General features: G+C 38.7%; 1 protein-coding gene across 1 annotated transcript; it reads right to left on the reverse strand.

Moving 5' to 3' along the window:
* Positions 1–348: 348 nt before the first annotated feature.
* LOC140236766 (tRNA:m(4)X modification enzyme TRM13 homolog) lies at positions 349–25,847 on the reverse strand. Its single transcript, XM_072316696.1, has 10 exons — positions 25,644–25,847; positions 20,221–20,267; positions 14,050–14,116; positions 13,056–13,118; positions 12,286–12,355; positions 10,825–11,010; positions 6,640–6,731; positions 3,540–3,696; positions 1,796–2,480; positions 349–1,005 (listed from the first exon to the last, which is right to left on the reverse strand). Exons 1-10 carry the CDS (start codon positions 25,827–25,829, stop codon positions 822–824), a joined length of 1,737 nt encoding a protein of 578 aa, XP_072172797.1. The 5' UTR covers positions 25,830–25,847; the 3' UTR covers positions 349–821.
* Positions 25,848–27,319: the final 1,472 nt, after the last annotated feature.

Below are 27,319 nucleotides of genomic sequence, written 5' to 3' on the forward strand. Positions count from 1 at the left end.
ACTTGCCATTCTCACCAAAGCCCTCTGGTTATGACTAGATTTGAACAAGCTATCTATTCCTTGGTCCTTGCCCAACATTGTTCAGATTCTCAGTGATTCTTTTTTTCTTTCTCTCAAATTGTTCATGCTTTTACATTAAGTTGCTTGACATATATGCTTGTGTTTGCTGAGTTTCCCTTGTGCCCATTATGACATGATGCATAATTTACATAAATATGTCAGTCATCATTTCATAGCCAATCTGGGAAACAAACTGCACGGATTTCAAAGCAGATGGCAACAATCAATCATGCTGACATGTGCAATTTGACCACTTTAGGATTTACAAGGAAAATTTCCTTCAGAATATAATTGGAAAAAAAAAAGTTTTATTGACTGTATTGAGTAGTTTTTTCTTCTTACACACACAAATATGCGTATCACTTCACGAGTCATAGTAGAATGTCTGAAAATAAAGGCATTTGGAAAATTTAAAAACCTTAATCACACTAAATGAATGGAATCAGTCACATTCTACAAGAACTTATCATGACATCAATATCAACCCTGGTGTGACCCTATGATCTCACCAGGTCAGTTTACTTTCTTGTCACTTTATAGTACAATAGAGAGTCAACCTTGCCCAAGTCAAATCTATTCAGACTGAAGAAATAGCTTCAACTTAGAGAAAATTACTGACTTATGAGGGATTAAAATCAACAGAGTATAAAAAGAAGAGGACTTGAAAGATCTTTGACTAGGCAATTAATCAACTTATGCAAGGTTTACTTCAGCAATGTTGTATTAAAACTCCATCACAAAATACTTTGATGAGACTAGATTCATTTGTCCGAAGCCCATGTTGCTACAAGTAGGGCATTCTCTGGAGTTATACTTCTTTCTACATAGTACACCAGTTCAGTGTTAAGTCTATGGTTCCTGAGGTAGAGTAGTCGACCCATGTCCAAGACTCGCTTGCACTTAAATCCAATCATCTCGCGATCAGGGACTGAGAGACCAAGGGTACTGGATGGAAAAAGACAAGGGAGACGTACAATAAACATTTAGCAATATCAGACACAGAATAACATATGCACAATATCACTTCTCTTTGAATGGACACAAAATAGATATAAACCAGAGAGAAATTAAGGTGTATCTACACGACAAGTATGGTGTGCCAAATACTTTGGCTGGAATGCCTATGGAGTGGCCTGTTTTGAGTTTGTAGCCAGCCCCAGCCTTATGGAACAGATTTTTGTCAGACAAGAGACACCAACACATACTAGGTACATGCCTGACAACTACTCTGCACCAAACAGATATACTAAATGATTATTTTGTTTGTTTTCAAGTCAGTCATACACATTTTTCTTTCCAAAAAAAAAAATGAAATACTGAAAAAATATTGAGAGAATGATACAAACACAAAGTAAGGTAGATATTCTTGCAGGAAGGAGCCTTCCACTAAATTTTGACCAAACAAAATGAGAATCAGTCAACAAATCCTGTAAGTGAAAAGCTCTGGACAAAATAGCTTAAAAACTTCATTTAGTTCTCATATCATGTGATGATGTTTTTAGGATTTTGATCTGTAAATAGAATTGACGAATCACTTGGTACAGAACAAAAGATACTTCAGTGTAGGCAGTCAGTCAGTGAATCTGTAAATAGCAAGTGATTTTGCTCCCATCTCAAATATGGAAACTATCATGTACAACACACTGTCTTCATTCCCTTTTAGTGGAATGAAACAATCAATGGGTGACATCCAACATCTTTTTACACCATGATCACTTCATGAGAATTCATGTACCTTACAATGGACTGTTGCTCCACAGGATGTTCACTGGCTTCTTCCTCAGATGACTTGCCTTGATCCCTGCCTTGCAGAAAGAGTTCATCACCATGACTACTCCTACCACCATCAGTCTCAAGGTTATTTTGAACCATCTCATCTCTACCTTCTCTCTTTATTAAATTTCCTGGTTCAGTTCCTTTGCCTTCCATTAAGGTAGATTGTCTCTCTCCTTCCATATATGACTGACTCACTTTGGTTTCATGAGCTTCACTCACACCAGAAAGTTTATCACCTCCAGACTTTGTCAAGTTGTTTTCTGTTTGGCCAGAACCTACACCAGCTTCGTCCTTGGCGTCTCTTGAGCCACAAGTTGCCCAGCTACTCATACGCACTATGGCCATGAAATCCCTTGATGATATTCCAACTCTAGTCAGAAATTCCCTTCCGACATACGACTTCCAAGAACAACGATGGTGGCAGCACATTGCCATGACGACACCCTTGATGCGATGGGCAGAGAGCGGATGTGCTGTGATCACATCATCTGTCTTGCATCCCCTGGTAGTTTCATAGGCAGGGTCTCCAGCAACAGCTGGCTCTGCATTCCCAGCTGAGGGAGCCCTTGCTTCACCATTACTCCTTGCTAGAGCACCTCCATTACTCAAAGTGAGAGTTTCCATGATGCACCTCAAAGCCAGATCTGCATGTACAACCATAACACACAAAATTTATGAAAGTTGGGTCAAAATTTATGAAAGTTGGGTAAAAATTGGATTAGGCATTTAAAATGCAGAAGATTTAAATGCTAACTTTAACCATTGGTCCCCATCTTAGCTACCCATGGATGGTGCCCACTGTAGCCACAGCTGCCACTGTCATGAACACTGTATATCTCATATTCTGTGCCTCATACAGTGCCTAAGTGTAATTGAAATCCATTGTGCTCCTTCTACATCTAGAGCAGATGGTTCAAATTCACACCCCTGGGTTCCTGTGAGGCACGACCACATGTACAATTTGAACAACTCCATATCCCCTGCTCCAATGAATGAGTCAAATCAACCCTGGTTCAGTCTGATACTGGGTTTTAAAGAAGAATAGGAAGCCGTAGAATGTTTATGAATGGCAAGACGACAGACTTTGCACAATGCATGATAGATGCATGTCACAATGTGACTGCAACAGCTGCCATAAGTCTTCACTCAAAAATTGACTTTGACTTTATATCTTCATTATTATAATTATATTATAACACTACTGTAAGCAAAATATTTTTGCAGCATTAAATTTTTGCGAATAGGAGCTGACAACCTTTTTCACAGTATAGAATTTTCATGAATTGGCACTGGCATTCAATGCATATAGCGTAGACCAGAACTTTTGCCTGCATTTTAATTTTGCCAATCTTGGCTCTCGTGAAATTCAAGAAATCAAAATGCACGCGAACATTTCAGGTTTTATAGTAATTAGAATTGTGTTATGGCTAGTCAGAGAGCAAATTGGATAATTGCATGTAATCTGATAATTTGCCTTTTGAGCTTCACTCAGTAATGTTTTGACTTTATCATTCAGTCATTTCTGTTTGATTCTTTAATGGTCATGCAAACATAAAACAGGATTCCCAATATTGTTGTACATCATTTTCAGATGCCCATTGCAACAAGAAACCATCAAGTAGAAATTGACCAATGGATGGACATGACATCTGTCACAAATAGGATGTGAACATCACTACACACTGATACATGAACATCATTACCAGTTGCTGCTCCACATAGATGCTTGGTATAGGCTACTATTGGGGTAGATGGATCACTGCAAATGGCTGGAACTTTCTCAAGGCACAAATTCTCAATGTCCATATTAATGCGCTGGTAGGTGGGTCCTTCAGCTCCACGCTGGTAGAAAACATCTCTCTGCATTGGATTAAGGAAAATCAAATACATGTAATACTATGACATATGGGGGATTGACTCACCTTGTTCTCCATTATTAATTGAATATCTTACATTCTGTAGGAACTTAGCTGATTATACGATCTTTGATAGCATCGTGGTGAGAACAAAACGAGGAGAGGTTTGCTGTTTCACCATGCAAATAGTCCTGGTAGAGACTGGAGAGAGAAGAAATGAGGAGAGTGGAAAGAACTGGCCCCCAGTTTGATCCCATCCAAAGGAGGCCAGCCCAGGATCCACAATAAGCAGAAATTCACTTATGTATATATTTAAAGCATTTCTGGCTTTACGCAAAGGGAGATTTTCGAAAGATTCTCTAATTTGGATGCATGGTGCCAATTGCATGGATTAACTACATGTAGATATATCGCTACGGCTACTGATATGCCTCCACCATAATGCATGGTTCTCCTAATAGGTCTATAGTACAATGTCTTGACAATGTGTGATGACAGTTTCACACAATTGGCAAAATATTAAAATGCATAAAACAGGTCCAATATGACTTCAAGTACAAGTTATAACAGTAAGATACCTCACCTGTCGCTCTTTGTCTATACCATTCGATAAAAGAGAGAAAAATCATCGTTTTAAAATCAATTTTCAAACCGGGTCAACCCGACCCAAAATCGAATTACGAGTGCGGCCTATAGCTACGTACATTGTACATGTAACACGTACGTGGACCGGAGCTAGCGAGCGTTATACGCATGCATACGGATTACGGTGCATTTTCATTTATTTTTATGAAAGTAATGGACTAATTGGAACGAAATTTTGCACAGGTGTTACTGCAATCATACCCAAACTCCATGCTAACTATGAGACCAATTGCTGCAGGTTTACAAATGTGGGCTAATACCTTTAAAAAAAAAAAAACCTTCAGGCATATTGCATTTTAAGGAAAGTAGTGATATTTTGAGGAGTTGACCTTGACCTTTGACCCCCTGACCTTTGACCCATGACCCCAACTTCCCTAGATAATCACTGCCCATCGGTACAAGCATATATACTAAGTTCCATGAAGACACCTTGAACCATTTGCGAGATATGGAGAAAAACATGAAATTTCAAATTTTTTTTTTCACAAAATAACCTGTGACCTTTGACCTTTGACCCTGTGACCCTAAAATCCACACAAAGTATTATCCCCCAAGGATATACCCTCATACCAAGTTTGATGTAAAACCATCACACGGCTCTTGAGATATCGACAAAAACAAAACGGGACAGACGGACGTACGGACGGACGTACGGACGGACGGACGGACGACCCGAAAACATAATGCCTCCGGCCACTTCGTTGCGGAGGCATAAAAAAAAATAAAAATCCTACGCTACCTGCCAAGTTTCATGAAAGTCTGTTATGGACTTTCAAGAAGCTGAAAATGTAAAAATTGGACCCCACTTTGGTTCCTCCCCCTTCCCTGGGCCTAAAGAGCATTGTGCCCATTTGAACAAATTATAGTAAGACCCCATAACCCTCGGGATGCTGCCTGCAAAGTTTGGTGAAAATCCATAATGTGGTTTTCAAGAAGAAGCTAAAAATGTAATAATACATGACATTAGTGCTATGATGTAGTGGATACGACTCCTGACTCCCAATCTGAGGACCCCAGTTCGATTCCTGCCCAGTGCTTATGTCCTTGGACAAGATGTTTTCACCCTCCCGACTCAGGTGTATAAATGGGTACTTGGCAATGCTGGGGTAATAATGGCAGGGCCCTCTGGTAGAGCAGTGTCAACATTGAAGAGGCTAACCTGAATAAATAGGACATTATTATATAATTATTATTATTACCTCCGCCAAGGGAGGAGGTTATGTTTTCGTTACCGTTTGTTCGTTTGTTTGTTTATTCGTCCCTGTGCAAAATAACTCAAAAAGTAGTTAATGGATTGGAATGAAACATGCAGGAAAGGTTGAGAATGACACAAGTAACAAACAATTAACTTTTGGTAGTGATCCAAGAATTTGGGGGGAATTTAAGAAGGATTTTTGATATTTTGGCAGGTAGGGTCAATGAACTTTGGAGATCAGGCTGCGCGTATTTGAGGTTTGCATGCGCGCACTAAAGTGCGTGCTCTAGCTTCCGCTAGGGCGAGGCGCGCCGTGCAGCTGAGGGTTTATGACGTAAGAAAGGCTTCTAAATTGGGAAATCTGGCGACTTTCAACACACACAATGCTATATTAGTACGTATGGGTGGAAATCACTGATATCTCTATGGAAGAACAAGATCAGTGGTGGAAATGAGCTGCATTCTTGGCAGAGGTCTGCGCTCTCAGAGTGCTTTTCTAGTTGTTATTGTTATTATTAATATTATAACTATTATTGTTATTATTATTATTATTATTATTATTATTATTATTATTATTATTATTATTATTATCATCATTATTATTATTATCATTATTATGATTATGATTATTATTATTATTATTATTATTATTATTATCATTATTATAATCATTATTTTTATCATCATCATCATCATCATCATCGTCGTCAGATGATAAATGATTGCAATACCTTTTAGCTCCCTTCAGCCAAAAGTTCGGGTGAGCTAAAAGTTATACACTTTTCATTTGTGTCAACTTATGCAATTTGCCAACAAACTAACAAAACAGATTTCAATTCTAATTCAATTTTAACTTTAACTTTGTGAAACAATGAAAAAAAAAAAACAACCACCACAGATATGACAAGGAAAATGTGATTATGTAAATGAAAGCAGGTATGGAATTACAACAGGGAAGACCTGTAGCACAACTTCAAACTAGTGCTGTTAACTTTGGTTCAAGTGTGTTTAAATTGATGGGAACATTTCAAATACTTCTCCTTACAGCAAAACAAATTTACAGCTGTTTGTGTCCTTCAGACAGACGTCTTCTGATTGCTAACTAACCTTGTGTCTGACAGCAGCTCTTTCCACCAGCAAAAACTTGGCTGAACTTGCATTCTCTTCCAACGCCTGTTGTACCCACTGTGACAATCTACCTGTCAAAATTGCAAAGTATGGTTTGTGCAGTAAGTGGATTTGGTTCATTAAAAATCAAGAATATCCATCACCAAATTATATCATGGCAAATGCAATGTGAAGCACAGTAATTTCTAAGCATCTTCAGAAACTGCTACTTGCGTTTGGTAAAAATGATGTAAAGATAATTAATGCACACATCAACAAAATGGCCCTTCACAGCTCTTTCAGATCTACCTAATTCTAAAGTTTTGATGTTCACTATAATTATCTTTTACATGATTTGCAAATAATAGAAATGTTAGAAGTTTGTATATAGTCTCATTGACTTTGGGTAGAAGCTCTAATTTACAAGAGGGGAATGGTGTCCATTAATACACAACGGTGTTCTAACAGTGCACCCTCGTCATAATAACTGCCAAGTTTGGTGAAAATCTGACAATACATTTTCAAGAAGAAGATGAAGATGTGAAAAATTGGACCCTTATCCCCCCATTACTGTATACATGCATATGCCATATATTTAGCGAGTCCAAATTTTTGCGAATCTGGACTTCCCAACAATGTCATGAGTGGTTAAATTCATGATTGTGGAGTACAGTACTGAATGGAGAAATGCATGCATATCGCTTTTATGTCCGAATCAGAGTCCACATTTTCGTGTGTTTTTACATTCGAGAATAGTTTTCGATTTACAAATTTGTGATTATAACACGAGACCCGCGGGTCTAGCGCTCACCTGAGTATCGCAAGTTCACCTTTCACGCAGTCACTAATCTAAATTATTCACAGCTCTACTAAAATTTGACCAGGCATTCTCAAGTAGAAGATGAAAATGTACAATAAGGGCCCAAATTTTTGAAGATTCCTTAATTTGGGGGGATGGGGTCCCCTGGGGCCCTCAGGGTGGGGCATGGTGCCCATTTTGATAAATTGAGATTCTGACGCTGCTAGGGATGCTACCTGCCAAAACGAAAAATCCATCATGAGGTTTTCAGGAAGAAGATGAAAATGCATAATTCAGGCCCCCATTTGGACCTTCCCAAACCCCCCCCCCCCACCCGCCCCCAAGAGGGGCACCCCTGGATCTGCTATGAACAAACTTGAAACTACAGTGTACTCACTCATAGTATTATCTTAGCTCTATAACTTCTGATTCTAGAGAAGATTTTTAAAGATTCCTTCATTTTGGGGGGGGGGGGTATGGGCCCCCTAGGGGCCCCCTGGTGGGGCATGGTGCCCATTTTAACAAATTGAGATTTGGTGAAATGGGTCATGGGGTTCTCAAGAAGAAGATGAAAATGTACAATTTAGGCCCCATTAGGACCCCTCCCCATCCCCCTCCCCTGGGTCCCAAGGGGGGCACCCCTGATTCTGCCATGAACAAACTTGATTAACTACATTCATCAATGTACTAACTCATAGTATTAACTTAGCTCTATCACTTCTGGTTCTAGAGAAGAAGATTTTTACAGATTCCTTAATTTTTTTTTTTTTTTGGGGGGGGGGGGATGGGGTTTGGGCCCCTCTGGGGGACCCCTGGTGGGGCATGGTGTCCATTTTAACAAATTGAGATCCTAACCCCTAGGGATGCTACCTGCCAAGTTTGGTGAAATGGGTCATGGGGTTCTCAAGAAGAAGATGAAAATGTACAATTTAGGCCCCATTAGGACCCCTCCCCACCCCCCTCCCCTGGGTCCCAAGGGGGGCACCCCTGATTCTGCCATGAACAAACTTGATTAACTACATTCATCAATGTACTAACTCATAGTATTAACTTAGCTCTATCACTTCTGGTTCTAGAGAAGAAGATTTTTACAGATTCCTTAATTTTGGGGGGTTTGGGCCCCTCTGGGGGACCCCGGGTGGGGCATGGTGCCCATTTTAACAAATTGAGTTCCTAACCCCCTAGGGATGCTACCTGACAAGTTTGATGAAAATCGGTCTTGGGGTTCTCAAGAAGAAGATGAAAATGTAAAAAGTTTACGCACGACGGACGACAGACGCCGGACGAAGGGCGATCGCAATAGCTCATTTGAGCCTTTGGCTCAGGTGAGCTAAAAACCTTGCAAAATATTTGGCGTACACAGTAACTGATCTGTCATGAACAAGCTTGGAATCACAGTCAACAACCTATTTACTCATAGCATGAACTTAGCTTGAGGATGACAGAAGATTTGTAACAAACAACAACAACAACAACAACAACCACCACCTTAATAATCTGGTGGGTTTGTTCCCCCACTGGGCATTGCGCCCCTGTAGGGCCCCCAAATGGGGAAATATTGCCCATTTGTACAAATACATACTATTCTATCACTCTAGTGATAACACATGCCATGTTTGGTAAAAATATACAATGCTTTTTCAAGAAGACCAAAAGGTACAAATTTGGGTTTCAATTACCTCCCCTCCCCCCACCCCAAGGGGGTTACTCCCCAGATATGCCATTATCAATGTACTTATTCAAAGCACTAACTAGCTCTATTACTTGTGGTTTTAGAGAGGAAGCGTTTTAAGATTCCTTAATTTCTGGGCTCTGCCCACTCCACTTGAACCATCTGATAAGTCTGGAGAAAATCCATTCTTAAGTCTCTCGAAGAAGCTGAAAATTTAAAAGCTTAAGCACAATGCAATGCTTGACAATGACATCGCAATAGCTCACTTGAGCCTTTGGCTCAGGTGAGCTACAGAAAAAGCAAAACCAAATACAAGTATATTTGTATATATATTGGTCATATTGTACCATCGTATGATTTAGTACAGTTTAACATTCTCTGAAATTGATCAAAAAAGAAATGAAAAGACCTAAAACAAAATTTTATTCATAAAACTGAATGCTGTAATTACTCATTGTTTTGTTGTTTTGTGAACAACAAAAAAGAATCAAACATAAAATATTAATTTCTTCACACCTAATTCAGTATCCTTTAATAGAGGACTGGTAAGACAATACCTCATTAGCAGTATTCTTGTCAGATTATCAGAAGTGAAATTAATGACATCTCATGCAAAGACACAATATTTGAATGTTGAGATGGCTGTGTTTCATTTCAGTCAGCTGTGTCTGACTTGTGGAATAATCTGCTGCAAATTGTCAGGCTACTTGGCTCTGTTGAACAATTCAAACATCTTTGAAAACTCATTTGTTTACAGGTAATTAACTTCATAGCTCTGATTCAGACCTACACTCTTTTTTTTCTTTCTTTCTTTTCCTTCATCTCTTTCTATTTCCCCTACTTTTGCAATATTCTAGAAATTACAAAATGCACAGGCACTATTTCTACGAGTATGTGTTATGTAAGACATGTGATTATCATTATTATTATTATTAGCTGTGGCCGGGTTATTTATTCCCTCCCGAGTCAACATTTTTTTTTTTCCGGATATTTTTAACCTTTTGCATGTGATAACTTTTGTACCTGTATCAACAAGTGATTTGCAGTTTGACTTGTCATCAACCTGTAAATTGGAATTATTTGATATCTTTGTACTTTTTGATCTCCATAGACTTGAATTCTGTGTTGTATTTTAGTGCATATATGTTTGTTATGTTCCTCATATCTACAATGTTAGAATGATAGACGTCTCGAGTGCAACACCTTGCCTACACCCATCATCTGCTCCCGTATGACAATACTCTCCTCATCAACAGTTTTGTCTGTTCTGATCATGCACAATTTAATAAAATTGCAAGGATTAAGTCATATTGCAACTCCATTAAACATCTACACACATCAAAAGCTTTGGAATTAAGTGTACTCAAAGGCACTGAGCTAAAATTTACATGTCAAGACATATGAAAGAGATGCTCATGTATCATACAGAGAAGCCGACCTGCAAGCGTAAGAACCGCCCAATGTTTCTTGCCTATGATAAACTTCAAGTGGTCAACCTGTACCCCCTTCCTGATCATAGCTTCTAAGACAGCCTTTGAACATTGCTTACAAGAACTCCCAGATGCAGGCAATCTCCTGTCCCTTACATTGTAGGACTTCTAACATCCGCAATTTTCTGTTACAAATGTAGCTGCACCTGTACTGTGATATCTCTTATGATTTCGTAGTCCTGTAAGGGGCCCAAATCATATATACAATAAATGTCATGAAATACCTCTCCCAGCTCCAAATTCGATGAAGCATAAGTCTGGGTCAAGGAGTCCAACTCTCTGCATGTGACCCAGGAGAGAATCTAACTGGACAAGATGCTTGCGAGCTGAGATACCATTCTCTTCCTTGTTTAACTCTGCTCTCATGATGTCATGGTGAAGAACTTTCATCTCAATGGGAGGAACGTGATCTGGTGGTAAATACATGTACAAGTGTACAATGAGATTTCTGTTTATCTAGTAAAAAACTATGCAATTATATAAATCAGCTGGTGTCTTTCTTCCTAACCGTCATCTTCTATATACGTACAAGTGTATGTGTGACCTGTAACCACATTGCTCTCTTGCAAGTCACATATTCTAAAACAAAGAAAACTGTAAAATAAGCTGATCTTACTCATTTCACTGCAGTTCAAAAGAAAGAAAGGCTAATTTCAAATTGGCATATGTACATAAATGGGGCAAGATTTAAACTACATTGTGAATTCAGGCAATCTAGTTTAGTTTTGGAAGAACACAAGGTTAGGATAGCCAAATATGCAACCTAAAAGTATTGTCCTTTATAAAGCAAAGTCTACACATGATTGCATGTGTAGCCCTTAACGATCAATCTATGCACTGGTTAGACTCATCTTTTAAATCTTTTTTTTTTCTCTCTCTCCATACAGATATAGCAAGAGTGTAAATACATGTACTACAATTCCTCTTGCGTTACATGAAAAGAAAGTATCACAGGCATTTTGCATACAGCTTTGTCACTCATACTAACTTTAAGTATATCAAGCTTTTACTGAGCAGTGAAAAACATTTAAGGCATGTGCTAATATTGGGCAAAATGGCATTTCATCGGGAAAAAAAATGGAGCCTGTTAATTTGGTATAATTATTTTTATTATTTATATATATATATATATATATCATATATATATATATATATATATATATACCTTTTTTTGGGGGGGGGGGAGGGCAACAACTGTCTTCATCTTGTACATCATTACTTGTTGTGTCTAGGTGCTTTCAAAATACTTTCATCCACAGTGATAAAGGGAGACAATGATATCAGTTGTGATAATACAGAAACTAGCCATCCTTGCCCTGAATCAAGGAGTTACAAGCACCTTCCATTCATTGGGCGGAGCCACACAATAAACCAATGCTGCACACTGGCACTGCTCCGATGGTCCAGGACCAGTAAAAATCACTGTTAGACCAGTAACTTTTTCAGAAATGGACCAGTAACAAAATGGAAAAACTGGTCCGACAGACAGGTCGAACCAGTAGAAAGAATGGGCTAGTGTGCAGCCCTGAATTTATAAACTCAATGCGTAGGCATACCGCAACATAATGATTACTGTGAATTGAACATACCACTGTATAAACATGATGCTCATCATCATAAATTCAGGATCTATGGGTCATATTAGAGTGCTAATTCAAATATTGCATTAATCTAAGAAAATTTACCTGCAAAGACTTGTTCGACTTTAGCTATGATGTCCCTCAGCTCTCCCACAGAGAAAGATGCAAGATGAAGCTGGCAGCATTAAAAGTACAATGCAATATGAATGTACTTTGTTCATATGTGACCTCTTTTCTTTCTTTTTTTTTTTAATAATACAACATAATGGTCTTTAGAAACAATACACTTTTCAGTTTGAGAACTCTTGATGTAAAGTAAGGCAGAAAGAAGACATCATACATATGCACTGAAACATACATGATACATTACAGCATGTTTGCACACTTGAATGACAAATGGTACATACTTTTTATCTTTGATTTCATATGATATTGACAAATTAAAAAAAAAAGCTTCTCTTAATATGGTAGTAGTCATAACTACACAAATTTTCACTCGTCTTTCTCTTTCTGTCAATACATGACTAGGGTTTGAAGTCTAATATAGTCCTTGTGATAAGTCTAGTGCATATTAGGTTACTGCAGTCTATTGCACACACTGTAACTCATCATACTGCTATAATTCCCAGAGAAATTAAAACTGCCTGGTCAGACTGGGACAACTTCACTTGTATCAATTACAATGCACAGTTATTTCTTCCAATGATGGAGACTAGACTTGATACAAATATATTTAGGTTACTGTTTTCTTCTTCCTGAAAATTAATTCCAATTATTTCCTGGACTTGCAGAACTTTGAGGAAATGGTCAGTACACATATGCTGGATAATGCTATACAACAATGACAACTGAAATTTACTGCTTTGATGTCTTACTGCTTCAATATCATCCTGCATGTCATCAGCAGTTCCAGCATTGATACCTTTCACAAAGTAGTCCTGAGGAGGAAGAAGAGAATCCTGATCAAACTTAGGTACCTACTCATGCTTACACATGGTAGACAGTTTAATACTTGAGTCAAGTGACTGTATCACAGTCAGTATGCATGCTTTCATGAATGGTAGAAAAACAAAACATCATACCCAGTGGGTCCAGTGCTCATCTGAGTATCTAAAGTTCACCCTTCATGCACTCCTATCTAGACTTTACCTGAGAAGAACACAGCAAACTTGAGTAAATACAGATCTGCTAAGTGCGTAGAAAATGTCACCATGTATTTTAAAACAGAAGATCAAAACACGAAAACTGGCCGTCTATTTGGTCCCAGCCCTTGTGTGTTCAGAAGCAAAATGAACCTGACATAAACCTACAGGGTAAAAATCATATTGGGAATATAATGTAAGGGATTACCAAAGTGATGCAGCTTTTGTGTATATGAGGATAGGAACTTGCACACAATTAGGGAAACTGACAAGATATGAAATTTGAATGAAAATGAGGAGAGAAAATTGGATTCCATTGGGACTTGAAGATTGTTGGACCAGTGCTCTTACTGATTGAACTATGGAAAGTCCTAGCATGTTGTTCGTCCTTGAAGCCTTTAAATTCGCTAGACCTCTAAAGTCTAGCAATCCGTAAGTCTCCAGTTGAAGCCTGATGTAATCCCATCTTTTTTTTTTCTTTTCTTTTTTTTGGCTCATTTTAAGTCATACTACTTATATTTCTGGTCATTGTTCCTTTTTTGTTTGCATTCATTAGACAATCTTGATGTGGAGAGACAAGCAGATTAATGAAAGATTGACAAATGAACGAACAAAGAGATAAAACGACCTGATGAACAAGCTCTGGCATCCATGATGCAGAGAAACAAAACATTTGTGACTGAAACACATAAATTATTCCTTGAATTTATCACACTATCAAACTTACAGGTTGCTCTTTAGGTCTTGAATTGCAGACTTTGAGGTGCTTGTCCAAATGTTTTGTGGCAACAGTGCTTCATGGAATAAACAGTAAAATCATTAAATGATTCATAAGCTTGCAAAATTCATTCAAATGTAAACATCCAGTGCTTACATCATTAAAGACAGATATCAACTCTCTGTGACTGCAGTTCAACTAATTCTATCACATTTAACATTGTAATTTTATATTATATTTCATTATATGTACTTGATATTTTTATGTCTTTTATCTCCTTCACTTTCTCTTCCTTCCGCGCCTAGAGCACTCTGCAGAGTGGATTTGGCGCTATATAAATCATATCAATTATTATTATTATTATTATTTCTTGGCCAGACATGTCACACAAAAGGAATGCACTTTGACTACTCTCAAGTGGCAGGCTGATAGAACATTAAAGTGACACAACAACCGTTCCCAACATGTATTACAAGACAGATTACCCGATATCCGATACTGGAAAAGAGGTTTCATACAATTCTGAGAGCAGAGCTTTATCCCACAATAAAAAAAAATAAATAAATGAAAAAAATACAGCAAAGTAGCAATGAATTCACAGTTTTATTTGATATTTGCACAAGATAAGTATGCACCATTTACTCATATTCTTTTCTTAACCATTCATGGTCTCCTATTTTCTATAGGTGAATGTCACATTGCTTCTAATGTATTTGCTAAGCAGATTCAGGAGCTGAATATCATTTCCAGTACATGGTGGCAAAGGTGGAAAGTAAGGTACAGTTCGACCTCGATTATCCGGCCATGTCGGGACGGGCGCTCATCCAGATAAGCGAATTGGCCGGATATGGGAGACACAATGTTAATGTATATTGCTGCCATCCAAGCTGCCGTCCCAGTGCACTGGCAGCTTGGCAGCGTACCCCACAACGGTGGTGTAATCTATGCTAGCCTGCGCAAAATTGTACTCCCGATAGATCATGACTGCTTACTTTTACGATGATAATGTGGTGTGAATTTACGTTAGTTCTGTCGGGAATATTGTGGGTAAATCGTGTGAGTTTTGTAGAAATTTTAATTGAGTTTAAAGTCATTATTTTTTTCTCAATTTTTGGATGAAAAAAAAAAGTCCTTCACTGCGTGAACGCGTCCGGATAATAGAGATTTCCGGATGAAAGGAGGCCGGATAATCAAGGTCGAACTGTACATTGTAACCCATTATAAACATGCTACTCTGCTGTGGGACACACTACTAAAGTTATAATGTCAAATAGTAATATGCTTGCACATTTTTGTCTTGTCACACACTTGACTGTCTATGCACACTGTCATTAATGTGACAGTGATCTATCACTTGGTCTACTCCCACTTTGTCTAATAGCCATTTAGTCTCAACCCACGTGGTCTAATCCCATTTCATCTACAACCAGTTCGTCTGATTACCATTTAGTTCAATTGCCACTAAGCCTCATTACCAGTTGGTCTACTTCCAGATGGGCTGCCAGGTATGCTCATTTTGTCTAGTAGCCACAGTTTATTAGACAAAATGGGAAAAATCCTAGGAGACAAAATTGCAATTAGACCATCTAGTCATTAGACGAAAAGATAATTGGCCAAATTGGGCATTGGACCAAGTGATGATTAGACCAAACAGGCATTAGACGAAACTTAAAGTAGACCAAATGAGTTTAGGGCTGTAGTGGTGTTAGACGAACTAAGAAGTAGACCACCTGATATTAGACCAAGTGGCAATAAACCAATGTCACTTGTTCAGTGGATGTTGTTAATTGTATATGATTATTTATGTTTGTAATTTTTCTGTGTATATTCTCTGTTATTCAACTGTAAAATACTGTGTTGCTATAAAACAGCTGTTCAGCTGAAAGCTGGCTTTTGATCAATGTAAAATAAACTAAACTCAATGCTTGCTGCTCCAAGCTACCATTTGCAATGTCTTCTACTCATGTTTTTCATCTGTAACCTGCAGAAAGAATGTGTGATGTTGCCAAATTTTAATCTTTCAGAATGGTGCAATATTATACATTAAACTGCTGCAAATAAAGCCAACTGTGCATTTGTTTAATACAACGGGTAGTACTGTAGTTCTGTACTGCAGTCATAATAGTAAATACCAACTCAACTAACAGCACCAGTATCTATATTTTACTAAACTGCATGAAATTTACAAAAGACACATAAAATGGAAAGACTGCCACAAGCAAAGACTGGACAGTCCCATGGGGTACTTGGCATGTATGACTGAATACAGAAATTTCACCATAAAGAAAAATAGTATTTTGTAATAAATTACCATACTTTCACATGATGAGAAGGACCCAGGAGACTAATGGCCAAAATTTAAGGTGTGCAATCCATAGTCCTAAAACCTATATCAATCACACTCATGCCACAAATTAAATATGCTGGACATCCACCAGAGGGTGTGAGAGCAAGGAGAGTTCCTGGCTTGGATGCGGTAATTTCCTCAAATGGTATCTGACCAGTTAATATGAAATACATGTATTCTATGACAGAAGTATTTAAAACATTGAAGACATACAATCTTTGAGATCCATACAGAAAGTACAGTCAAACCTGCCTTAGCAGCCACCTGCTTATAGTGGCCACTGAAAAATCCCCTGTTCAAAATCGCTGTATTATAGACCCCTTATAAAGCTGTCACCTGCCTAACACGGCCAGCAGCTACTCATTCTATCCCATGGTGAATATATAACTGCGCATAGCAGCAATAATATTTTTGCTCAACCATTAAAGGCATTATTAACCATTTGTAGACGAAACAAAAACCCAGCTTTAGTGCGTCAGAATAGTTCTAAAATGTGAGTGAAGGACCTAAACAACCAGTGTAAAACTAGAAATGTCGCTATGGCGACTGGTATGCCTCTGCCATAATGCATGATTCTCCAAATAAGTGTATAGTACAATGTCTTCACAATGTGTGATGACAATTTCACATAGCTGGCAAAATATTGAAATGACAGGTTTGTCAGAAATTCTGTCTTGAATGTTCACTTTCCTTGAACTGGGATTTGCTATAATTGTCTAAGAGTGCAGGTAAATGTATTTGGGGAATTGAGGATTTTTACTCGACTTTTGACCAACCCAAAGTATATGTAATTTAGGCACCGAGTAATTTTCAAGGTATGAAGAAAAAGTGTAATTACAGTATGAAATAAATAGTGAAATTTTAAGGAGTTGACCTTAACCTTTGACCCCTGACTATTGATCCATGACCCCTAACTTCTCTAGATAATCCCTACCAGTCAGTGTATGCGTGTGTATCAAGTTCCATGAAGATACATTGAACCATTTGCGAGAAAAGTGAAATTGTAACATTTTCACCTGACCTTTGACCTTTTGACCTTTGACCTTATGACATGAAACTCTCTCTAGAGAATCTTTACGCAGTAGTACATGTCTACACTAAGTTTCAAGAAAATACCTTTGGGCATTGCATAGATATGGGGGAAATAGCAACATTTTTAGCATTTGACCTTGACCATTTGACCTTTGACCTCTTGCCAATTTCACTAAAAAACTACTCAACTAATTGCCCAATCATACTTCATCCTTGGACCAAGTTTGGTGAAAGTTGCTTCATCCAGTTTTGAGTTATCACGTAAACAGATAAATTTTAGGATTTGACCTTGATCTTTGACCTTTGATCCCTGTCCGATTTCACTCAAAAACTCATCAAGTAATTGTCCCATTGTACATCATCCTTGGACAAAGTTTGGTGAAATTTGCTTGATCCAGTAAGACTGGATTTCATGATTTGACCTTGACCTTTGACCTTGGCCTTCAGCCGATTTCACCCAAAATCTAATCAAGTAATTGCCCCATCATACTTTATACTTGGACCAAGTTTGGTAAAATTCCAGTCAACATTACTCAAGTTATCGTGTAAACAAATGCGAACGGACGTACGTACGGACGGACAGACAACCCGAAAACATAATGCCTCCGTCACCACTTCACGGTGGAGGCATAAAAAGTTAATCAGTACAATCAATGGTATTGTTAGATATAAAAAATGTGAAGAAAAGTTATAATAAAATTGTTTCTAAACTAAACCGTCTACAGTTGTGGCTTAGTGAGAACTAGAAGTGTCGCTATGGCGACTGGTATGCCTCCACCATAATGCATGGCTCTCCCAATAGGTCTACATCTTGACAATGTGTGACGACAGTTTCACATAATTGGTAAAATCTAAAAATGATATGTTCATTGTGACGAATGCGCTGATTGTCCACTTTCCTTGAACTAAACTAGGTTAAATTGGATGAACGGCTATAATATTGTCTATATGAGAGCAGGTATTTGGGGATTTGAAGATTTTTATTTGACTTTTGACCCTTTTATACATGTAAGTTTATGCATTGAGTAATTTCCAAGATACGGAGAAAAAGTGTAATTATAATATAGTAAAATCTTAACATTTTACCCTGGCCTTTGACCCTTGACCCTATGACCCTGAAATTCCCAAGAGAATCACTGTCTTGCAGTGCATGCATAAATATAATGCTTCATGATGACACCTTGGCCACTTCTGAGATATGGAGGAAAAACTGAAATTAAGCATTTGAACTTGAACTTTGACCTCTTGACTTTTGTCCTTTTGGCAAAACCTTTTCCCAGTAAATCTCTACTGGGTAATACATGGACACACTAAGTTTCAAGAAAATCTATACAGGCATTGCATAGTTACATTATGTGGAAAATAATGAAATTTTGAGGAGTTGATCTTGGCCTTTGACCCTTGACTTTTGACCCCACGATCTCAAAATTGTAAAGATAATCACTGCCAGTCAGTACATGCATATGTGCCAAGTTCCATGAAGATACCTTGAACCTTTTCCGAGATATGGAACAAAAGGGGGATTTTAACATATTCACTTGACCTTTGACCTCATAGCCTGAAATCTTTATCAGGTAGTACCTGTATACACTCAGTTTAAAGAAAATACCTTCAAGCATTGCATAGATATGGGGGAAATAGTGAAATTTTGAGCATTTGACCTTGACCTTTGACCTCAAGCATGTGCACCCAAAAGTTGATAGGCTTCACCAACTCATACGTTGGTATACATGACTAGTTTCATTAGGACACCTCGAACGTTTTTTTAGTTATGCTGTACACAAAATTGATTACAGACGGACAGACGGAAGGATGGACGGACCACATGAAAACATAATGCCTCCAGCGACACTTTGTGGTGGAGGCACAGAAATAGTGATATTTCCTTATACCTTAAGCATTATTGCAAAATTTTTATATGGTAGGATGTTTTGTGATACAACTGACCTACACATAATTATATGCATAAAATGTGATATAAACTCAAACATTTCTTAAATCACTGTTCCCAACAGCAAACAGTACTTTTAAATAGGCCATGAATACATTGGTTTTACGTTCATTGCCAGAATTCTCCCGAGTCCTAGCTCAGTCACAATCACACAGACATGATTGACAAACACAGCTCTTTGCCATGAAAAGCCGTCTTGCCGCTCACTTGACTAGATCTAGGCTTCAGTAATGTCATTGTGAATAGATGCTACAAAGGCAAAGAGAGCTCCTAATAACATCTTAGAATTTTACCAAAATGTCCTCAAATTAGTGATTGAAATCCCTTTGAATCTTTGAATATAAAGGACAACAGGATACTTGGCTGGGTATTGTTTGTTATTTATGTCAGCTTTGCACATAATCTATCCCCTCGAACTCGCTCATGAACCCCATTCATGCAAAACGGGTACGAACCAGATTTTCAGGCTTGACTTTTTTAACAAAACAATGTAGGCAAAAAGAACATTTAAATGAAGCAAATTGTACCCCCAGAAGAAAAAAAAAACCCCATATTGTAGCTGCTCATGCAAACTTATTTACTTTTTTTCCCCCAAAGATTAATATGCAGTACTTATGCTCTTATCCAACGCAAGAGTTGATATTCAAATGGCCACCGATCCATCTATAGTGGCCATCTGTCTATGGTGGCCATTTTTGTCATTTCCCTTGGTCGGCTGCAATGAACAGGTTTGACTGTATGTGGTAACATTCCATTAACACGGATGTCCAGTTGCATGCACATTTAATTTGTGGCATCTAATGGCTGCTGACTGAATACAACCCTACTACAAAGGCAGTCAAAAACTTACTGATGGGGGTCGTAGGGACATGGTATTCTCTTCAAGCACGACAGATCCTGAAAAATTGAAGAAATATTATGAATGAATGGATGGATGTCACACAACTTTTACTACATTCAGTACAAATATATTCATAATGTCAATGACAATTTAATAAATAGATAGAAATACTGCTAATAATATTGTACTAATACAATAACAAACTACCTGCAAATGTCTATCTTCATGAAACATAGAAACTAGAGAAGCTCTCTAAAACTGTAAGAGCGCAGACCTCTGCCAAGCAACTCATATCTACCACTGATCTTGTTCTTCCATAGAGATCAGTGATTTCCACTCATACATGCATATTGAAAATGACCAATATCCAAGTCTTTACATTTTTTAAACATAATCATAAATATCATTTAATACATTTGTAAGCATATAGGTATAAAGGTAATTATATAGTTGGATATGGTTTTTCATTTTCTATAGGTCTATGTACAGTATGTGGGTTTGGAAGAAACAGGTCCTGTGCAATATTTTATGTCATGAATGTATTTTTTGTTATTGGGTGTATAAATTTCTGTGTTATATAATAATAATGAATTAATGAAAGATGTGTCGTTTTGTTATCTGTTGTGTTTCATTTTGGAGTGTGTGCTCTCTTATGTGTAACACATGCCATTTGATTCATGAAGATTTTCCATTTTATGGACAATGAAATAAAATAAAATGAATGATATGAAATATTGAAGCCTTTTGTTAACGTCATAAGCTTCCAGTGCCCAGCTGTGCGGCACCTAGCATGACCAGATGCCGTGCCTGTCGCTATTTATACAGCGACTGGGCTGTGTATAGTTATGCAACGCCTTGCCTGAGCAGAGCACGCACTTCAGTGCGCGTAGTGCAAACCTCAAATATGCACAGCTTGAACTCCCATGTTCATTGAATTGACCCTTCCTGCCAAAATATAAAGAGTCCTTCAAAAATTCATAAAAATTCCTGGATAACTACCAAAATTTAATCATCTCTTCCTTATGTCATTCTCAATCTTTTAAGTGTCATCCACATCCTGTTCACAATCTGAGTTATTTTGCACACAAACACACAGAGTAATAATCTCCTTGGTAGAGATAACAAAACAAAAAAATCTCGCTACCCAAATGGTATCTAACTGTTCATTGCATGACATCAACTGGTATATGATATGCTCTGCCATCGAGCATGCAAATAAGGTTCAGCAATTTTGGACACCAGTGCAGTAGCTAGCATTAACAGATCATGTCTTGCGGAGCATGGCGTTTTTACAGCGACTGGGCTGTGTATACTGTACTTAGGACAGCAGATGACATCAAATAGACTCTTCATCGAACTTGTCGTTCCAATTCTACTTGCCCAAGAATTGATTGTTGTTATGAAAGTATAAAGAGCTTAGAGCTTTGATTTGATCACAAATGCTAATGACATGGTACAAATTTTGTACCATGCCATGGTCTAACTAAGTTTGAACGACCTTCGTGAATTCGGGCCTAAGTGTCTAGAGTTTAACTAAGGTCGTAAGGAGTGACTGTGCATGGTCTGGAACCCCGAATATACTGTCTCGAATGCATCTGAGCCAGAGTCCAGTCACGTACAGCTAACCGTAGTATAAACGATACAGAAAATGACAGCCGTCGCTTCCGTCGAGATCGGCACTGACGTGGATCGTTCGGTGGCTGCTTGTGCTCTAACCCCGGATCGCGGCCGGGCGCTCCGTCCATACATTGCATTGCACAGCTGTGTAACTTGTTAGACTTACTAGCTGTGCCAGGGGCCTGTTTCACAAAGGTCGCACTTAGTAAGTCAGACTTAGCGCTAGTCAATCTTAGTCTAAGTGTGACTTTTTAAGTCTGTTTCACAAAGTCAATCTTAGGCTAAGACCGACTTATTCGATTTCAATAGTAATGTACGAGCCAAAAATATGCAAATTAGCTGTATGTTGTCTGCTGATTATTTCTAAGTAATTTCTGGAAAGGAAATTGCTTTGATTTCCTGCAGCTACGATTCATATGGCATTACTGTAATCATTTGTTATTCAAAGTGCTCATTTACTAACTCATATTATTTTTCTTTTGTACATGAATAGCGGCTCGTTTGATGATTATTTTGATATAAGAGATGTTTTGTGCATGAGGCATCTTTAATCCAGTCCCACATGTTTATATTGGACTGTGTGAAAGTTAGGATGGATGCGGTTGCTCGCGCTGCAGCTGCACTGATATGATCTCTGCATTCTCTGCATTGCACAATGAACGGTGGACGTTGGTAGAAGAGGACTCTTGCTAGCTTGTTGCACACGAAGATAAGTTGTTTTTTTTCCAACTAGCTAGGGGTGGTCTAGCCCGACCAGACACTGTTACGCTATGCGAAAACAGCGTCTGACACGCACGGCATGCAGCCTCGAAGTGAGGAACCTCAACACAACTACAAAACTTAGGAACATGTATACTTTTCTCCTTTAAACAGAATACTTTACTCACGTTAAATGCTACAGAAGAATAGTTCGCCACACTGGGTCCATGGAGACCACTTGCGATAAGTCCGTGGAACAAATAAATGACACTTTCTGGCGCAATTCCTGACCGCCGGGCTTCGTCGTTGCAGGATTCAAAATGGCGCCTTGACTTATGCGCATGCGTGACCGGATGTGCTCCAGAGCGAGCGCGTGTGCGTTGAAAGTGTCGAACAAACCTTGGCGTCTGCGACACAATAACCCAGTACAGTTTATAGCTGTATACCTTATACTAGTAACCGTGCGTACGCTGCTTGAAAGGGCATTCACATCACGTGACCACCCGATATCTGAGCTTGGCCTGGCGTGAAAGATTGTGTACGGTGTGGACATGCTGGATATGATGATCAATTTCGGTAAGTTTCATTACGTACATTTGAATATATATAGCATCAGATGTAGAGTAAATATTGAAGAGTATACTCGATGAGTTTGAGGTGACAAAAATGATCGTAAGTATCAAAAGTCAAAGCTATCGTGTACGATTACGTCGCCTCTCCTAGTGATTGGTGGTCGCGCGCGTACAGCCCTGTCGCGACGTACCATGTACAGCGACTGGGCTGTGTATAGTTAGGGGTGGTCTAAACTACAGAAGTGAGTGTAGCTAGTCTGTTATTCATAGGTAGGTCCTTGAAATTATGTACTAAGAGCAAAAGAGATGATTCATCCAAGGCCGAAGGGACTGAATATTATGAACTGTAAGGAACTGGAATTCCCTGTCGTCAGACATTGTTTCTGCGCCATCTGTGGGATCATTTCGAAACCGTCTAACAGTTGATCACAGTGGCTAGTTTTTTTCATCAAATTTTCTATGTGCTTGTAAATATCTGTAAATAAATTGTATTATAATGTAAATAGCACCAGTCTGCAAGAATCTTCAGGCTATTGAAGGAGGCAGACTTAACCAGAAGAAGAAGAAGAAGAACTCTGTTGTACTTGTATTGTAGAGTCTGCTCATTACTACATTAGACAATGTCTACATATAAACTCTATACTAGTATGACTATGGCTATGCCTAGTGTAGAGTCTGTGCACTGTGTTATTAATCAAGCTAGGGGCGTAGTGCACATCTTTATGATTTTGAAGAAAACTAAGTGCATAATTGCCCTAGACTGCATGTCGTAGTTAGAACCATACTAAATCATGGCTAATGGCTGCCAATTGGTCGAATATTAAAGTCCAATTGCTGGGCCCCCCAGTTGAATTGGGAAGTAAATATTTATGAATTTAAATTTATGCATTTTGGAATGTGTTTGGGAACTGCATCATGCATCAATCAAGATTAGGCATAGAAACTACTAGACCTCTAATGTTTTCTGTGTAACGTGAAATACTGTAGCCTTTGATGCGAGGTAGAGGTGATGCGTCTATTGGCTAACCGTTTCCTCTAACTGACACAAAATGCTGGGTGGGTTTGTTTCGTTTCATTTTGTTTTGTTTTATGCTTCCAGGAAAAAAAAAGTGCATTCATTAAGAATACAACTAAGATGTAACTGGTACCGTAGAAATGGAAACTTGGTTAATTTCATTGGCAGTCATGTGTAGAGGTAGACCAATAAATCTGCCTCTTGTCCGGTAGCCTCTTGTTAACTGTATGTATGCGGTCGCTAATAAAGTCGACCATATTACAGACCGTACAGTTAACAATTAGGCTATCGAAGAGACAAATTTATCGGTCTAACCAGTTAGACAGACACAGCCTCGTCCTGTACACAAGAGGTATAATTTCTAACAAGTATAGGTCTAACTAATTTGTCAGGTTTTCCTCAGTGTAATTTGTTGCGAATGCATGATATTTGCATGCATTAATAGTCATGGGTATTAAAAGCAGCTAAGAAGATAACACAGGCAAGAAAGGATTGGTAGACAGGGAATAATTTTCAAACTCAAATTTGATTAGCAATTTCAGCTGATGAAAAATATCTTCAGTGATATCCTGTACACTTCTATGTAAGAAAACTGCTACACAAAAGTTAGTTTGTGTTGCAGTGGTGTAAAAATGCATAGCAAATAGCATTGGTCCCTGGTAGAAATATAATTCATTTCCAAAGTCCAGTTACATGTAGATTCTATAGGATTTCTAGCTCTATATGAGCTAAAATTTTGGTTTAACAGTTCAAACTATCAGTAGGTAGGGATCTATTTTAGTATGACTATTTGAAGAGTTTGTTCGCAAAAACCGATAAGTCCATATTTGCCAAATGGAGATACTTGTGATTAAAGGTCAAGAAAAATAAAGAGAATAATATGAAAATTCTTGCTTCTTTTGACCATAACTTCAAAAATGTACCTTTTAGATTTTCTATATGTAGTGACCAATAGACCTACATTGTACATCATTTAAAGGTATAATTTTGTACTTTATGACAGAGACCGTACTTCAAAATCTTCAAAAATGGACTTATCGGTTTTTGCGAACAAACTCTTCATTTTTAATTTGAATCATTGTTCAGTGAATAGTGTAGGAGTAACGTTAGACCCTCTGAGGCTCTACCAAACTAGTGATTCTCTAGTTTGTTAAAAATACTGCCATCTCACTCAGGATAAGATAAAGTGGAAGAAATTAATGAATATTAGGAGTTGATTATGTTTTTGAACTTTCCATTTTGGAATGTGGTGGGCCTTACGCAAAATTAATAAATTTAGAGCTTTGTGAACAGAAACAGGATTCAAAGTCCTGCGTAAAATTATGGGAGGACTTCGGGATTTACGCAGGGATTTACGCATTTATTTCTTTGTGAAACACCCCCTGTGCAACTGTGGCCTAACAGTTAGTGTTACTAAAGGGGCTTCCCATCCCCAGATGCTGAGTTGGAACTAACCCCGGGACGCTCCGTGTACACAGTTACATCCAACACTGCGTGTTGGGGCTGGTCGCAGTTAAGTTGCAACCTACCTTGTTGTTTTGAATGCTGTCACCAGCTGCCTTTTCGTGGTTGAGGTGCTCGCCACAAAAATTCTCTCCTTTTGCTGGCATCAGTCTGCAAAAACGCTTCCTTTTCGTAACAAAAAAGTTACACTTGCGTTTCTCACACTCAGCCATTTTCTCGTTGTGTGGCGGGCTGGACTTTACCGAGGACATAGTACATGCGTTCTGTTAACTCTGCTTCTGCATGCACGATATTCATGAAAGGAAGGCCGCCGGCCGGCGGCGGCGGGGCCAGCCGGGCGGCGCGGGTGGTGTAACACGTCTGTACGTCGGCGTGCCCGGATCCGGCCGACGAAAGAAAGCAAAACGCAGGCTGATATTGCACCAAAGAGCTTGAAGCTTCTTGATTGCACGCCCTCAATCGGGTTCGTACCACTGATCTCCCCTCAGTTGTTCGTACCCATAGAGCTCAAAGAGATTATACCACAAGAGGGCGTAGTCCAGTGGGGAGGCAGCCGAGGCAGCCGCGCGAGGGAGCTGCCATTTTGCGTTGTGAGAGCCGCCATTGCACGCCGTCGGATCCTGTACAATCAGGTGGCAGCGCACTTAATGCGCTCGATCGACTTGAATATTCGGCGCAGTGACCTTGCGTTGTTTTATTGTGACGTCACAATGGTCATGTTTAAGCGTCACAATGGTGCTGATGTTGTTTGATTTTATGGCGTGAGTGGGAATGTACGCGAAACAAACGTCATAATGCTCAAGTACTGTCTAGTCTACATCCAAGTTCCCACTATTTATTTTGCGAACAACAAAAACGTCTTGACTCTACCAAATGGTTCAAAATGATATGATATCATCGTAGAAACTAATATTTAAACAATTAACCCATTGTGATTCTGAGAATGAAAATGTGTAATGAAGAATAACATATAATTCCAGATATGATATGAGAAGATATGACTTGAACGTAGATCCAGTGCCAGGAGCTGAGTGTGCGCTCCCTCTTCAATTTTGGACGCACTATTTGTACGCACGCGTATGGCGACTACTTACTCTATAGGTATAATCTCTTTGATAGAGCTCTATTATACGTATAGCTCTATGTTCGTACCATGTAAATACAGCTCTATGGTTCGTACCTAGTTCTCCTCGCCACCACTAACCGTTAGAGGGCGAACTAGAAGACTGAGATTCAGAGTGACTGCTCTGCTGAGATTTCATGGGAGCGGGGGTGTTTCACAGAGCCGTTCTTAAAGTTTAGAAAGACTTAAGTGCGACTGGTGATCAATTCTTGTGCTGTAAATACAGCTCTATGGATTCTGATAAGTATAGCACGCAAGAACTGATCACCAGTCGCACTTAAGTCCTTCTTAACTTTAAGAACGGCTTTGTGAAACACCCCCCCCCCCCCGCTGCCATTTACCCATTCACTCGTTATACGTATCATCAGCTCTTGACTTTGATAGAAACACAATTTCACCTTTTACATGTTATTACCTCTGCCAAGGGAGGGGGTTATGTTTTAATTACCGTTTGTTTGTTTGTTGGTTTGTTTGTTTGTTGGTTTGTTGGTTTGTTTGTCCGTGTGCAAAATAACTCAAAAAGTTGTGAACGGATTTGGATGAAACTTGCAGGAAAGGTTGAGGTGCCTCCAAACGTGCCGGGGGAGAGTGGGGAGAAGTGGGACAAAAAATGTGATT

Source organism: Diadema setosum, chromosome 13, assembly GCF_964275005.1.
Source record: "Diadema setosum chromosome 13, eeDiaSeto1, whole genome shotgun sequence".
Lineage (NCBI taxonomy): Eukaryota > Metazoa > Echinodermata > Echinoidea > Diadematoida > Diadematidae > Diadema > Diadema setosum.